Source organism: Tachypleus tridentatus, chromosome 9, assembly GCF_004210375.1.
Source record: "Tachypleus tridentatus isolate NWPU-2018 chromosome 9, ASM421037v1, whole genome shotgun sequence".
NCBI classification, from domain to species: Eukaryota; Metazoa; Arthropoda; class Merostomata; order Xiphosura; family Limulidae; genus Tachypleus; species Tachypleus tridentatus.
In genome coordinates, this window is record NC_134833.1 from 116,470,085 (window position 1) to 116,486,651 (window position 16,567).

Sequence of the window (16,567 nt, forward strand, 5' to 3'; positions counted from 1 at the left end):
TGATTAATTAGATTCCTCACTAAATATTCATTTGTCTCTTTGTTTTAGTGTAGAGTTACATAGCAGGATATCTTCACTCTATCGACTACACGGAATCGAACATCAGATTTTAGAATTAAAAATTAGTAACCTTATCTCTGTCCTATTGTTACTAACGGACATTGTTACGTGTTATAATTGAAAATAATCCGAAACTGAGTTAAATGATAATTTAAATTTAAAAGTTAAATAAATGTGGATATGTATCCAATTTATGATACTTGCCAACAAGACTGATACGTAGTTTCTTTTTAATCCAAATATATTTTAATATACAAACAATAATACAATTTACAAAAACACTTATTACAAATAATGATCTATGTACAAGTGTTTAACAAACTTCAAAACAATATTGAGTTTTCTTTCTGGTCTGGAACTTCCTTGATCTCTTATCAAGGGTTTACGATGAGCAAGTTAATTTCGAGTTGATGTAAGTACAATTTACTTAGCAAGGAGATAGCTAGCTTTGTGTTCTTTGTTCTTCATGTATCACATGTCGAGGTTTTTGTCATTGAAGTTATGTAATGTCTTCGTAAACATATTAATATCCGATGTGAATCCGCTGAAATTAAATTTTGTATAGTGTTCGAAATTTATAAACGTTCCTGGTCATACATTTGAAGTTTCCAATTAGTAGGGGTTAATCACAATTATAGTTTCCGAGGTTTATATTATAACAACTACAGCAAACCAATAATACATACTGTTTCGTGGTTACATTTATAGACGTGAGGAGAGTTTATAGAAATTTCAGTCTGCGCAACAATATTTACGACACACTACTGCTTACGTGCATACGTGTATTATCGATTTTTATACTAGAGAATCTTCTACAATTTTATTGCGGGATTTCGCAATACAGATTTAACAGTATAAATTATATACATTACTAAATATAAATTTAACTTAAATACACATCAATATTAAAACAGACATATGATAGTAAATCCGTCATAAAATTTTATTGATAAACATTTTGGAACTAAGGAGTTTGACGCTTATTCTTGTGGTCACGTATTATAATTTATCTCGAGCATCTGATTTATTATCTTACGTATTACGATTTTAAAAAGCCTTAAACCGAGTTAAATTGTAATTTAAATTTAGAAGTAAATTAAATGTTGAAATGTATATTTATGATATAAGGCAACACAATTTTTACATACAGTTTTATTTCTTAATACAAATATATTTTGATATACAAATAGTTTGTTTGTTTTGGGAATTTCGCACAAAGCTACTCGAGGGCTATCTGTGCTAGCCGTCCCTAATTTAGCAGTGTAAGACTAGAGGGAAGGCAGCTAGTCATCACCACCCACCGCCAACTCTTGGGCTACTCTTTACCAACGAATAGTGGGATTGACCGTCACATTATACACCCCCACGGCTGGGAGGGCGAGCATGTTTAGCGCGACGCGGGCGCGAACCCGCGACCCTCGGATTACGAGTCACACGCCTTACGCGCTAGGCCATGCCGGGCCGATATACAAATAATAATGATTATTAGAAATTATTATTATTATGCCTCTCGATTCCATGAAGGAACATAGGGCCGCAATCGCTTGCGGATTCATTAACAGACTGGTTTTTTAAGTGAGTAGATTGTTAGCCTACCGCACAACCCCCAACCAGGAGGAGAAACCTTAGCCGTCCCTAATTTTGCAGTGTAAGACTAAAGGGTAGGCAGGTAGTCATCACCACCCACCGCCAACTCTTGGGCTACTCTTTTACCAACGAATAGTGGGATTGACCGTAACATTATAACGCCCCCCACGGCTGAAAGGGCGAGCATGTTTAGCGCGACTGGGATGCGAACCCGCGACTCTCGGATTACCAGTCGCACGCCTAACGCGCTCGGCCATGCCGGGCACAATTATTAGAAATGGTTGTTGCAAATAATGATTTTTTTCTTTGTTTGTTTTTTAAAATTTTGCACAAAGCTACCTTGAGGGCCTTCTGCGCTAGCTGTCCCTAGTTTAGCAGTGTAAGACTAGAGGGAAGGCAACTAGTCATCACCACCCATTGCCAATTCTTGGGCTACTCTTTTACCATTGAATAGTGGAATTGATTGTAACATTATAACAGTGTGATGGGGATTCGAACCGGCAAATTATGAATTGAGTGCCCTAACCACCTGGCCGTAACAAAAGTTTATAAACTTACAATATTGAGTTTTCTATCTGGCCTGGAACTGAATATTTTATCGACGATTCACAATGAGTAAATTGATTTTGCGTTGATATAGGCACTATTCACTTGACGGAGAGCTAGCTAGTTCTTCTCTCCTGAATTTTTTCACAGCTGAGATTATACAATATCTTTGTAGAAATACTAACGTCTGAAATTAATCAGCTGAATTTAAAAGGTTTGTGATGTTCAAAATCTATACGTGTTTCTGGTCAAATATATGCGGTTTCCTATTAATAAGCGTCAATCACAGCTACAGCTTTCGAAGTAAATTTATATAGTTTACTAACCAGGGGCGTAGATTTTTTACACCCGATGTGGGGAAGCGATTTTTGCAACCACTTATGTGGACTGTTCAATTTGCAAATTGGTAATCTCTGATTACGTGAACCTGAAAGCTGTAAACATGCAGTCACAGAGTAATCTTGTTGCCACGATACTTGCATGTATACTTAGGCCTACTGACTGTATCTTACGAACTATCGCTTAGATCGAAAAACTTAGAAGCACGCCTATATTAAAGATGTACATTTCGGCTACTGAAAAAGCCTACACCTAAACCTAATTATGTAATTCGATTGGTAAGAACACGAGAATCACAAGAACAAACACACAATTTGTAGGCCTGTGATGCAATAAAACAATTCAACAGACCAAACTGTAGGGGGGATGATTGTATGCACTATACCCCCACCTAAAATGAAGGGGGGATGTATACCTCATCCCCCCAGAATCTACGCCCCTGATATTAACTACAGGAAACCAGTAATATATACTGTCTCTCGCATGTTGGAATGGCTATCGTTTATGATCGTTAGACAAGGTTCTCGAACTTTCAGTTGGCAACAATACTGACAATCACTAGTATTTACATACACACATAGTACATTGCTGATTTTTACACTCCAAAATATTCTACAGCTTTAGTGAATAGAGGGGAATTTCGCAATACCTATTTAACAGTATAAGTTACATGCGTTTGTAAATATATATTTAACTACACGAACATCGATTTGAAATAAATATATATAATAGTAAATCTATCATATTATTGAATCATTCAGATGAGACGTTTCTAGTCTCCGTCACAATTGCTCATAATATAAATTAAATATTGGACCAAATGTTATTCAAAATTTAGGAAAATTTCTAATTTAAAATGAACTTTTAAACATATTCTAAGTAAATACTTAACAACTGACGTACATTTTAAAATTCACAATGAACTTACTGGTATAATAAACGTTCAAATTTTCACGTATATTCTATCATTATGACATTATATATTAACGTTTGAAGGATCTTGCATAATATTTTACTTTTTTTTTGTTTGCAGTTAAGAACGAAACTACAGAAAGGGTTATCTGTGATCTGCCCAACATGGGTATCGAAATCCGGTTTCCAGCGTTGTGGACCTATAAAGAAGGTCAAGAAGTGGATATATGAGCCACTTGCCACAACTGCTTTTGTGAGTCGAGTCCTCGAACAGTGGACAAATACCAACAGACTAGAAATTAGCTAATGTTAATCCTGACTTCAAGGAAAGTAATAGAAGTTGTCCCAGTAATTATAAGCCTATTAGTCTTGCATCAATTGTGGGAAAAGTTTAGGAAAGTCTGATAAAATATGCTTCGCAAAGTCATTTAACAAAGTCTAGAATTTTATCAGAGAGTCAACATTGTTTCAATAAATGAAAGTCTTGCCTTATAAATCTTTTGACATGCTTTGAAAATGTTATTGCGTATGTAAACGATGGAATGGGTGTAGAATTGGTGTATTCGAATTTTCAGAAAGCATTTGACAAAGTTGCCACATAAGAAATTTACCTCCATAGATATGTGTGAGGGACAAGTTAAGTAATTGAATAGAAGAATGACTTGATGGAAAAAAGCAAAGGGTTGTTATAAATGGAGTTCAGTCAAACTGGATTAATGTTGTAAGTGGTGAACCTCAGGGTTCAGTCGTAAGACCATTATTCTTTTTGATTTACATTAATTACTTAGATCAAGGAATGGTGTGTGTGTTTTCTTATAGCAAAGCCACATCGGGCTATCTGCTGAGCCCACCGCAGGGAATCGAACCCCTGATTTTAGCATTGTAAATCCGTAGACTTACTGCTGTACTAGTGGGGGGGGCTAAGGAATGGTTAATAAATTACTTAAATTTTCTGATAATATTAAAGTCTCGGGTGTTACTGGCTGTGAAGAGGATGTTGCTGTTTAATTTAGATGGTAAGAGCCAACGGGTTTTCTTCTCTTGTGTCACTATTTTGACTCTCTGAAGCTTCATTGCTTGCTACTATTTTTCATAATATTGTTATCCTTGCCCTCTTTCCACTTGTTATACCTTTTTAAAACTAAACTAGAAAACTCGAAATATGAGCGAGATTTAGTATTGCTATTCTATTTTTTTTCTTACTTGAACAAAGAAGGAATGCTTACTGAAACTTTTACATGAGGGATCATCTGGACTATACTTTTAGATAAAATCATTCAAAGAATTAGTTATTAAGAGTTATTTTTGTAGGTTGTTGGAATTCTGTGCAAGAAAAAGATATTTACATTAATTTTAAATCAAAGCGATATTGTTTGATAACTTTATTTCACTCACATTGAAAGAAAATTTGAATTTCATGATTTTTTGTTGGGAATATATTTCCCAGTAAAAATTAATTGTTTTTTTAAAACAAAAAATTTTGTTAGTTTTTTAGTATGTGAGATACTCTTTTATTTTGCAGCCAATTTAAGATATTTCAGCTCATGAAGTAGATTTATAAGTTTCTTTTCTAAGGGCAATTGTGAAGAACTATCAGACATAGAAGATGATATTAATGTAACATGAAGTGAAAATGCTTTTTAACTGCAGGTAATATTGCAGTCTGTAAATGTTAAGAAATTATAAGTCTATAGGAGTTAACAGCATGTGTGTCCAAAACCTTTGTTAACAAACAGAATGCCTAAACATTATGGTTTGTTTTGTATTCATTTTATACACTTTACAATGTCCTGACATAGTACAGTTTTGCATCTGATTTCTACAGAATAATAGATTTCTTTTACTTTTGATGTATTTTGAACAGCTGGATACCAGATAGGATTATTTTGTTTAAAAAAACAACTAATTTTTGTTATCAGTACTTCCCACCAATTAGTCGATTAACAACATAGAAATGTTATTCAGAATTTTTGGTTTATATTATTTTGTATGTTTGTATTTTGTAATATTTATATAAATAGCATTCATTATACAGTAATTTTTGTAATGCAAAGGTATTTACGAAAGTGAGTTAAAAACAAAACATCTCAACATGCCACAAATACTTCAGTTATTAAGAATCATGGTTTCACCAGTAAAACCATCATGATGCCTTTACTATCAAAACCATGGTTTTTAAATAAATGAGGTATTTGTGGAAGAGAGATAGAGAGAAAAGATGATTTCACCTTGTTCGTAGTCACTTTGGTTACTTTACAGCTGTTCTGTTGGTGGTATATAAGTAAATACATTTTTGTGAAATTTGTTTATTAACATAGTTATAAATGTTTTCAAACTACTATTATTTGTATATATTTTTAAAACGTACATTGAAAAATTACAACATAATGTCTATCTTATCACATTTTTATTACATAATGAACAATATACTTTTTATGTAATTTTTCGATGCTTTTCCAATTTCAGTTTGTAAAAACGCAAATTTTACTAATGTTAATTTTAGCCAATAGATGGCAAAACTATAGGTATTAGTTTTAAATTAATTTCGGTACAGTTTGTTAAGTTAATTTACTTTTAATAGGAAGTTCTAAATAATTGTTGTTTCCAAGAGCATTCCGGTTTAGTAGTGATATTGGTGCGGGTATATGACGAAGCAACACAAAACCTCAGTGCTCTAAACGTTAAATATAGTTTTATTTAATATTAAACTGACAAAAAAGATTTTTCCTTTTGTTTTTTTCCAAATTCTAACATGAGGAAAAATTATACTTGAAAGAAGGACTTGTGATAATTAAATTTAAGGAAGAATTTTGGATGTATGTTATTCTGTTTTTAGTATGAAATGACTGACTGTTAAGGGAATATTTAGCTAGTGATACTTTGTTTAAATTTTGTTCAATAGCTGCCGCCACCATAAAAATTAATCAGCTCTTAGACGTGTAAAAAATTATTCTGAACTTCAAATTTTTTATATAGTTTGTGCGCATCATAATAAATCTATTTATATTATCCGACAACAGAAAAAAATCGATTATTTAAATCAATAGATAGAATATACTGTATCTTTTTTACATTTACAAGGAAGCGTTACGAATCGTGCCATCAAGTAACTAGATGTTTAGAAGTGTTTTTTTAACCCCTTCAAGTTGTAATTAGGCGCATATATAACTTCCAAGTATAAATTACAATTTAACTTAGTTTTAGGCTATTCGAAATTATATACGTTATGCAATAATGGTTAAAGTGTAATAACTACACTTGAATCCACAATAATTTAAACTATGCCACTTCGAAAACAAAATTAAAATTAAGTTTCTTAGTAGTTGTTAAATGTAGGATGTTAGCTATTAAACACCCAAGCTACATATAGAGTTATTTTTGCTCTTCTCACCACAAGAATCCAAATCTAATTTTTAGCATTATAAGCCCTCAGATTTACTACTGAACCACCAGGGAAAGTATAGCTTAATTTATTAATTGAATGTCCTTTTGCTTTATTATACATGGGAAGGATATGTTAAAATAATAAAAAAGCTTGCTTGTAGCTAAGCACAAAGCTATACAATGATCGATCTGTGCTCTGGTCACCATGACTATCGAAACCAAATTTCTAGTATTATAAGTCCGCAGATATAATGATGTACTGCTGTATAAGAAAACACTTTTTCATTAATAAAAAATATCTAAACAGCAGCTGACATACTAATGTACCACTGTAGAAGAAAACACTTTTCAATAATAACAAATATCTAAACAGCAGCTAACATACTGATATACCACTGTGGAATAAAACACTCTTTCAGTAATAATAAGTTCTATACAGCAGCTGATGCTTTTTATTCACAAGAATGTGTTCAGCAGGTAGCAAGTCTACTGAGGAGTTAATCAGTAGTAATACATCACTACTTGTCGTAAGACAATAGTCTTATGCTTATCGTAATTATAAACATTACTTTCTTTTTTGTTCATTAAATGTTTTGCAATGGAAAAACATATAACATTACATTTGAACCACATAGTCCGACATACATTGTCGAAGAAGCGTTTTGCTCTGTAACAGAGCTCATCAGGCTGGCCACGATACAACAAACACAATGATGATCAAATATCGTATTATTTCATTTCTTGGAATTCGTGTGTTACTGTAGTGTACTATATCAGCCGCTGAAAACATCGCTTTAAAAAACCAGAAAGATAAAAATTTTCATTCTGAGTAAGGTCTAGCATAGTCTTGTAGTTAGGGAGTTCGACTTACAATTTGCAGGTAACTAATTCGAATCCCTGTCACCGAACATGATCACTCTTTTAGCCGTGAACAATATGCCTGTGAAAGATCCAAATCATGGATACACCTCACAGTTCGATGATGATGTGGCAGTCTAGAAAAGTGCACCAACACCAACAATAGCAGTCACAAATATACAACCACAATTAAACAGAACAAGTTAATATTGTCAAAAATACAGAATCAACATAAATACAACTAACAGTATTCATAAAGTTAACTAAACACAAAAAGTACAACCAGAGATCTATATGAATAGAGCACTCCTTCAGACTGCTACATCTGCAAAATTCTTGGGACTAACATTTGACTCTACATTAATGTGGATAATTCATCTAAGTAATATTAAAACAAAAATTTGACGAAGAACAAACTCTGCTAGGAGTCTTACTGGTAAAAATAATGGAGCAACAGCAGATAATATTTTAAAAATATATAAAACATACATTAGACCCGTAATTAACTATGCAGCATCTGCATAGATAAATGTAAGTAAAAAAATTAGTTCAAGCAAATACACTACTCACAACAACTTGTAAAGTACCCAGAACTACCTCATCAGAATTCATGTATAAATATGCACACATACCAACAATAGCAGATAGACTTCTACGTAGTACAATAAATTATTTCGACAAAAATTGGAGAGAAAACGAACTAGTGAGCGAACTAGACAGATACTGCATACATGATGAGGATAGTCCTAAATACCTTTTCTCAGTAAATATATATATTCAAATGAAACAAAAAGATCACCTATAAACTAGACTCCAGATTAGTTTAGTTAGAGATTAACAAATAAGCATTGAAAGGGGGTTTATGTAAATATTTTATGGTTAATGCCTATCTAGTGATAGTGCAAACTGTTATGGAACTTTTGAGAGAAATGATATATTTGCACCAAACGTATATGTAGATAGTGTATGGACATTGCCCTGATAGGAGCCCGAATAAATGCGGGTTCCTCTGGCCCTCGTGTAACATTTATAAATATACTTGACAGTTGCTAATACCAATGCAAAGGAAGGAGGAAGAGGTCGACGAAACCTGACCCTCCCGGGTATTAAAACACTAATATTCAACGATAATAGAGAGATTAAAAAGTACCCGATACTACCAGATGTAAATTCCGATTCGGAAATTGATGGATTGATTAATTAAAAATAAAATAAAATGGAAACATGGTTAATATAATCGAGTTAAAAAACACAAATATAGGGTAGTTTTTGTTGTTAATTCTGAATATTGTATTTGTTTTTTCTTTACTATTAAAAATTATCACCTCAGTATAATATATTTGGCCCTAAAACATTATCTTACTTTTATAATTTTTTTAAAGGAAAGAGAGAACTCAATCAGTTCCTGTTATTTTTCAAACTTTTTATTATATGAAAAGAAATTATAAAAAGTTCAGTTGAAACTTCTTGGAACAGATTAAATAAGAATCAATCTTCACAAACAAAAACAATATTAATAACAAACTAAAATGCACAGACCTATATAGATGGATAAAATACAACTTCTCTTTGTAAAGGTACGTCTTAAGTATCTGGTTTCTGTTTTTCATTTATGAACTATAACAGTGAAGCAATACCACGCTTTTAATGAGGCATGGCGTGCTAGTTGTGTGAGTAAATTCATTGCTACCGATCCTACATGTACTTTTCAGAATGGTTCAATGAATACAATGACGTCACGATATCGTGATACTGCATGTTGAATACGTACCGTAATTTCCCATCAGACGGTAGGGTTCGCTTTGACGAAGTAGTGACTTGGTTTGTATTTTGTAGCAAATGTGTCAGTATTTCTTAGTTTATTTTGTAAAGTTTATGAATATGCTGTTATTTTTCACAATATTTGAAAGGTTGGACGAATAATACGCCTTTTGAATGTGTATATACATTGTAATTTGTGTTTATATAATTGCTCCAGTCGCTGATCATTTTATTCCCTATGTAGGTAAGTATGTATGGTCATACTCACAGTACAGTGTACTCTAAAATGTACTTTGAACTTATTAATCTCATAGTAGGCGTCAACTATTTTTTTTATTAAAGTAAAAATAAAAGATTCATAAATAATGAATTATATTTAACTTTTCTTTCTGTTTAATTGTGCTGATGCATTCCTACTGTGATAAAGTAACCAGCACTTGTTAGTGGCAACACTCATTGACAATAACATTTAACATAGGCCTAATCTACAACTGCATGAAGTTGTATTAGTTAAATTAATAACACAAGTAAAGGTGTGTAAAATGCATAACGTGAATTTAAGATCATTCTAAATGCATTATTTTGTCAAAAGGCTTAAGGGTTGTCTCAGAAACGTGTTGTGTGGGTGAGCTTCAAGTTTTTTTAAATACAGAAATATTTTGTTTGTATATATGAAGTTTCCACTTTACTGTTAATGTTGTGCTATTTTTGAATTAAAATGAATATTGAATAACTACATGTAGGTATGTACAATATGGAAATTCACTGTTAAAAGTATATACACAGATTAATGGATATTACTGGCCTCATTTTAGATTCAAGTATTTAAAATTATACTCATGAAGACTGAATATTTCAAGTTGTAGGGAGTAACTTCTAAAAAATATTTTCAAGTTGTTATATTCTTAACTTTTAGTGACTTTTCTTTAAGGATATGCAATAATATTTGCCTATTTAGTTTTGCCTAATGACAAAACTTTACTTAATTACTCATAATAAAACAAAAAAGCTGTGTAGTTTATGTACGTATATATAGTTATTCATCAGAGAAAATATAGAATATTTAAATATTGCTTCAAAATACTGGTTCCAAAAAAATCCAAAATTCTATCTTTTGTGGTTTTACTTTGAGATACTTGAAAAAGCATAGAAGTCGTTAACCCTACATTTGTTCTGATGATAAGGATGTTGAAGATAATGCTGTTTACCATGCAGTTACCTTATCACTGAAAAATTGACTTATTTCCTAAGGTTTCTTTTGCCCTTAATACTTTTTACTTTCATGTTTCAGATAATTGTTATACGTACAAAGTAAAAAAAAAAATTCTTACTGCAACATTGTATTATTATTTGTGACTTGTGTTTATGTAGTTTTAAGGGATCTTTGATTTTGTTTTAAAAATACAATCCATATAAATCCATGTACAAGTTGTGGTTTAGGAACCCAAGTAAAATTATCTTGCTCTTTATTTCTCTTTTAAAATGTTTTTACATACCTACTTCATAGAATAGATGTAAGCATATTGACTGTATTCACAACAGCTGCTCTACATTTCACCTACAATTTTATACTTAAATCAAGGCTGTAAACATGTAGCAGGTATTCATTGTTATTACAATGTTGGAATGTATTTAAACATTCTTTTGTTTTTTCCTTTAAAAATTTTTGCACTTCATTAAAGAGAGATTTATTACATATCAACTTAAGTATTTCCATCTATTCATTTACAGTTAAAAATTCTATTCTTTTGTGCTATCAACTAACAAGCATTTTTCAGACCATCCAATAGTAAAATATTTACTTAGTCATTATTCATGGTATTCTAAGTGTATATGTGTACACTTTTTAGTATATTATTATTATTTGAATAACGAAAATAACAAAATATTGAATAGGTATCACCCACAATATGATCCATTTTTGAAGATATTTTTTCATCTTTCAGGCTTTCTCAAGGATTTTTCTAATTTCTGTGTTAAGAAGATTTATGGAAATGTTTGGTTTATGAACTAACAGCTGGAAAGTGTCAAGTAACTGGGGAGCTTCCATCAGGAATTGCCATCATGTCAGACTCTAATGCACCTGATCAGCATGATGAGTCAGATGAAGATAAAGGGGTAGATCTTAAGCCTTTTGAAATTATCAGTGACACGGATTTTGAGACAAAGGATAAAGATGTTGATGTAGGAGCCTCTTCCAGTCAATTAGAACAGCAACTAAGTGTCAGGAGGAAACTTCGAACCCTGACATTTGGAAAACGCAGAAAAGGGTTAGCCAAGGATCCAGCTAAAAAGCTTAAAGGATCATGGGTATTAAGATTTGGGACATGTTCCAAAAGACCTTCAAACCCTGATATTGCTGAGCCAACAGTAGGCTGTAGTGCTTGTATTTGCACTGGCTATCGTAGAACAGAAGATCACCACCTTGGAGCAAGATTCGTTTTTAAAGGTTCTCCTCCGAGTCGAGGAGATGCGTCACCCAAACGAGTGACAGTTTTTAAAGCTGGAAATGAAATGACTAATTCTAACTCTCCTGTAATTGACTTGACAAAATTCAATCCAGAGAAATATCCCATCGATGACTGGGACGAACGTGCTCGACAGGAACGTGCTCGAGAAATTCAAGAAGGAGTAGACCCACCTCCTGGCTATCAGACTGCTCTTACCAGTCAAGTAACTGAGGTAAAACTGAGTGATTTAACTCAGGCACTTCAAAGTCAACTCCACATTTCTCCATATCCTTACCTAGAGAGGTTTACTGAGCAAACTGGCATGTCAAAAGAAATGTTAACCAAATTTTATGAAGTCTCAGCCAAAGGATTTTCTCTCCCACATTCTCAGGTTGATTACATGCACTGTCTAGTTCCAGATTTATTAGAAATCACAAATTGTAGCTTTTATTGGGGTAAAATGGATCGGTACCAAGCTGAAAAACTATTGGAAAACAAACCAGAAGGTACCTTCTTGCTACGAGATAGTGCTCAAGAAGAATATCTCTTTTCTGTGAGCTTTAGACGTTATGGAAGATCTCTCCATGCACGGATTGAACAATGGAATCACAAGTTTAGCTTTGATTCTCATGATCCTACAGTTTTTGCTTCCACTACTGTGTGTGGTCTTATTGAACATTACAAAGACCCAAGTTGTTGTATGTTCTTTGAACCAATGTTGACCATACCTCTTCATCGAACTTTTCCATTTACACTTCAGCATCTCTGTCGTGCTGTGATTTCAAAGAGGGTAACCTATGACACTATTAACAGATTGCAACTACCAAAAAGTTTAAAAGCTTATTTGAAGGAATATCATTACAAACAGAGAGTAAGAGTTCATCGTCTTGATTTAGAACACTAATATTGATTTACACTATACAGAGTTAGTGTTATTAATAGTAAAGTTCATTATATCAGTATATAATATACTTAATGAGTACAGTTTATCCTCGAACAAGGAAGATTTAGCTTTTGAAAGCCCTTGTAAGTAATTGGGTCTCTTAAGATATGATTTATACTATTCATAATTCTACATATTTTGAAAGTGTTATGGAATTAACTTAATATAAAAATTTCTGAATTTCTTGATTTTGAATATATGTATGTATAAAAGTTTTTTTTATCAAAAACATCCTAAAGATTAATTAGTATGTAATACTGAAAATAGTGATTCTATTGTATATCATAGCAGTGAAGTGTTAGGAATATACATATTTTGATTATGTTTAAAACAAAATTTAAATGTACATTTATACTGTTTGCATGTGACAGGAATATTTTAATAGCTAATATCCATTGCATTTAATACAGTTTTATAATTTCTAAAATAAGTAGTTTATTGGAAGTTCTGTGAGAGAAGCTTTTGTGTACTTTTTTTCTTTACAGTAGAAGATTATGGAGAACAGAACTTGATTTTTTAGCCTTATCAATGTTAAGCTAATTTAAGTGCAACATAAAAATCAGTGGTAAACATAGTACAGCATACAAGTAAAACATAATACAGAATAAGTTATCTGAGGTACAAAAAAACTGAAAGTGTATAATGTTACATTTAAAAAAAATGTAGAAAATATATAGTGTATAAATAAATAGAATAACATAGCATTTATATAAACTAATCTGTTGCTCTAGTTTTGGCCACAGTAGTAGTTATGGCTACTGGTAATATTGAGATAAATATGTGTTTAAAATTATAATCTAATTATTCCTATAGTTTGGAAGTAGTTATGTACATCTATTTGACATAATTTCTTCTGTTAGTTTTATTATGTTGAGTTCACATATTGAAATTGTGTACTGTATAAGTCTAGATATATGTTTATAAACAATAACATCTTAAGTGTTATATTATAAATAATCTAATACATAGTACTTAATATGCAGGTGTATTGTATGCAGTTTGTTTTGCTTGAGGGTGAGTTATTTATGGTAAAATTAAATCATGTTTGAATCAGTAAATAAGATTAAATGTTTAGAAAACATAAATATAAGTGATTGCTTAGATCATGGTTTCAATTAGTTTTATAACTTCCCTTTACTATTTGAGCAAAATAGAATTGTAATTGCTAATTAATATCTTTCAGTCCTTAACATGTTTTAGTATTAAAGTTTAAAAAGAAACATCTAAAACTATGACTACGTTGGTTAGTCAAGTCAACAAACAGTTTTGGTTTTTATATCCAACTGAATTACCAGCATATTTTCAGTTTATTTTAATAGTTTATGCATATGATATATCTACTGGGAAAGTGTAAGCAGGAGCTAATAATCAGTGGAATAATTGACTCTTTGTGAAGCTATGCATATTGTATTATTTATATCTCAAACATATCATTTCTACAGTATATTTAATCATTATTTTAAATGATTGGTTTCAGGAAATTCAGACTAGCTTTTCAATATTCATTTTACCTTGTGAGTTACATTAAAAAAGCATACAATTCATTAACTTCCCACTTATTTGTTGATGAGGATGTTGATAATGTTCATCATGCAGTTAGTTTATTGCTGGAAATTTATAGTCTATGTCCTAGAATGAGAGAGATTAATGTATTTTTAGTATTACTAACAGTGTTGATGTACCTCATGAATTTGTTTTTGTTCTTACTACTTATCCTTTTCAGGTTTCAATTATTTACTTTATATAAAAAAGTAGAAAAAATATTCTGATGAAAACCATTACATCATTATTCATAGCTCGTGTCATTAACTTTATACAGGCAGTTTTTGCAAATGGAGGCTTGGTAGTTACTGTATTGGATTGTGAATCTAAGAGGCCATGGTTCATGTCCCACTGATGTAAATTTCTGCTCCACTCTTTGGGGCTGTTGATGCATTGTATGGGTTTGACAGCAAGTGCTGTTGACTATCTGCCTTCTTTCTAGTCTGTCATTTCAAAATTAGACATCTGGAACAGAGAGCCTTTGTGTAGGTTTGTGCAAGTATCAAAAACAAACATTTTATGAATGGTGTTGGTTAATTAATATTGTATATTGTTTTTAAAAATTTATTTTGGGTGATATTTGTGTGTAAACATATCATTAATATGTTTTTATATAATGTACCAAAGATATGAAGTGTGACTATTATTAGGTTTTTTTTCTCAGTTACTGTATGCTTTCCAAAATATATAAATATGCATTAAGGCTGCACAACACCTAGTGTTTTCAAACAGTGTCACATGCTTATTGATATGATCAGAAATATAGTGATTTATATGTAGTCTGAGGATGTTATGTCATTTTTAATATTGGTCTAAATACTTAGATGCCCTTACCTCATTTCCTGTTAAGGAGAATAGTTCTTACTGTATGATTTAATTTGATTTTTTTTTTTTTACACAGGCCAGTTTTCTCTTAATTTGCAACTTTAGTGTTGCAAGAGATATGATGAGAGGAAATGGCAATTATTTTATTCTTATTTCTGTACAATACTTACCTGTATTGAATTTGCAAAATTAAGGTTTGAAAATTGTAGTTTAATAAAAGCAAAATATTTATAGCTAGTTAAATTTAGCATTTTCTACAGCATTATTTTTAAGACATTTCTTTGATTGCTCATATATTTTTGATAGTTTATGGTGATGAATTCAATAACAAGTTTGCAAGGGTTAATGCCATTGAACTTTTATTAATATTAAAATGTCTCAAATTTTATAATATTTTGTTGTGTATGCTGTACAAGAAAGACAGTTAAGATTGTTTTACTGAATTCATTAGAAGAAAGTTGTTAATGATTTTTTATGGTGGTTGCATTACTACTTATGTATTACTACTTAATATTTCATTGTTAATTGTAATATTGATGACATTGAAGCAATGATAAAAATTGTGTATATTTTATTTTTGGTATTCAGAATTTTTTGTTTGTTATTCAGTAAGTTTTAGTATTTATTTGTCATCAAGTATTAATATTTTCTGTAATGGTCATGTTAATAATTAGTTCTATTTTTTGTTGTGTAAGTACGTGTGTAACTATACCATCCCCCTCTCAAGTAGTAAGGAATAAATGTAATATTAAAAATACTAAAACAAATGTATATACCATGAGTCTTGTGTTAGTATTCAAACAAAACAATACGACTAGAACTAATTAAACCTGTTGTAAAAAAGTGTGTATGGTATTAGCTGTAAGATATCTACTCATTTAGGACTGTGGTTCTGTTTTTCATAGTTAAAAGAAAGGTAGTGTTAAAATACAATGGATAAATTTAGAATTGATTGATTTCCAGTTCTGAATAAATTTTTGTAATTCTTCTCTTCTGTTGAGTTGGCAAAATTGTACATATTGATACAATACCAAGAACTCTTTGAACTTTGTGTAGTTAATCGTTGGACTTCCAAACATGTGTAGAAAATAAGTTAAAATAGTGACATCCAAACATGTATTTAAAAAAATCATTAACCTCTGTTTAATGTGTTAGCATGAAAGTTATTTCTCGCTTTACTGTGACTGTTTTAATAAAGTTGATTGTTGATATAATATACAGCTAGCTGAAAGATACTGAAATTGTACAAATGTTTTCGTATTGAGGCATCCTGTTTTGAAAAATACTTCGTTTACCACATTATAGTTAAATATAAAATGCATATCTTTATTACTTTTATTCTTTAAGATTGTTGTTGACA

General features: G+C 31.2%; 1 protein-coding gene across 4 annotated transcripts; it reads left to right on the forward strand.

Moving 5' to 3' along the window:
• The first annotated feature begins 9,364 nt into the window (after positions 1–9,364).
• On the forward strand, positions 9,365–16,251 carry LOC143226141 (suppressor of cytokine signaling 5-like). Of its 4 annotated transcripts, none has more exons than XM_076456717.1 (2): positions 9,365–9,507; positions 11,394–16,251. In XM_076456717.1, exon 2 carries the CDS (start codon positions 11,512–11,514, stop codon positions 12,799–12,801), a length of 1,290 nt encoding a protein of 429 aa, XP_076312832.1. In that variant the 5' UTR covers positions 9,365–9,507; positions 11,394–11,511; the 3' UTR covers positions 12,802–16,251. The 4 variants fall into 4 exon arrangements, with proteins under 4 accessions (XP_076312832.1, XP_076312833.1, XP_076312831.1 ...); XM_076456718.1 differs by having other exon boundaries at positions 9,438–9,529; XM_076456716.1 differs by having other exon boundaries at positions 9,458–9,691.
• The last annotated feature ends 316 nt before the right edge of the window (positions 16,252–16,567 follow it).

Excerpts from the sequence above, each read along its gene's own strand:
- LOC143226141 (XM_076456717.1), top strand. The coding sequence starts at position 11,512 with ATGTCAGACTCTAATGCACCTGATCAGCATGATGAGTCAGATGAAGAT.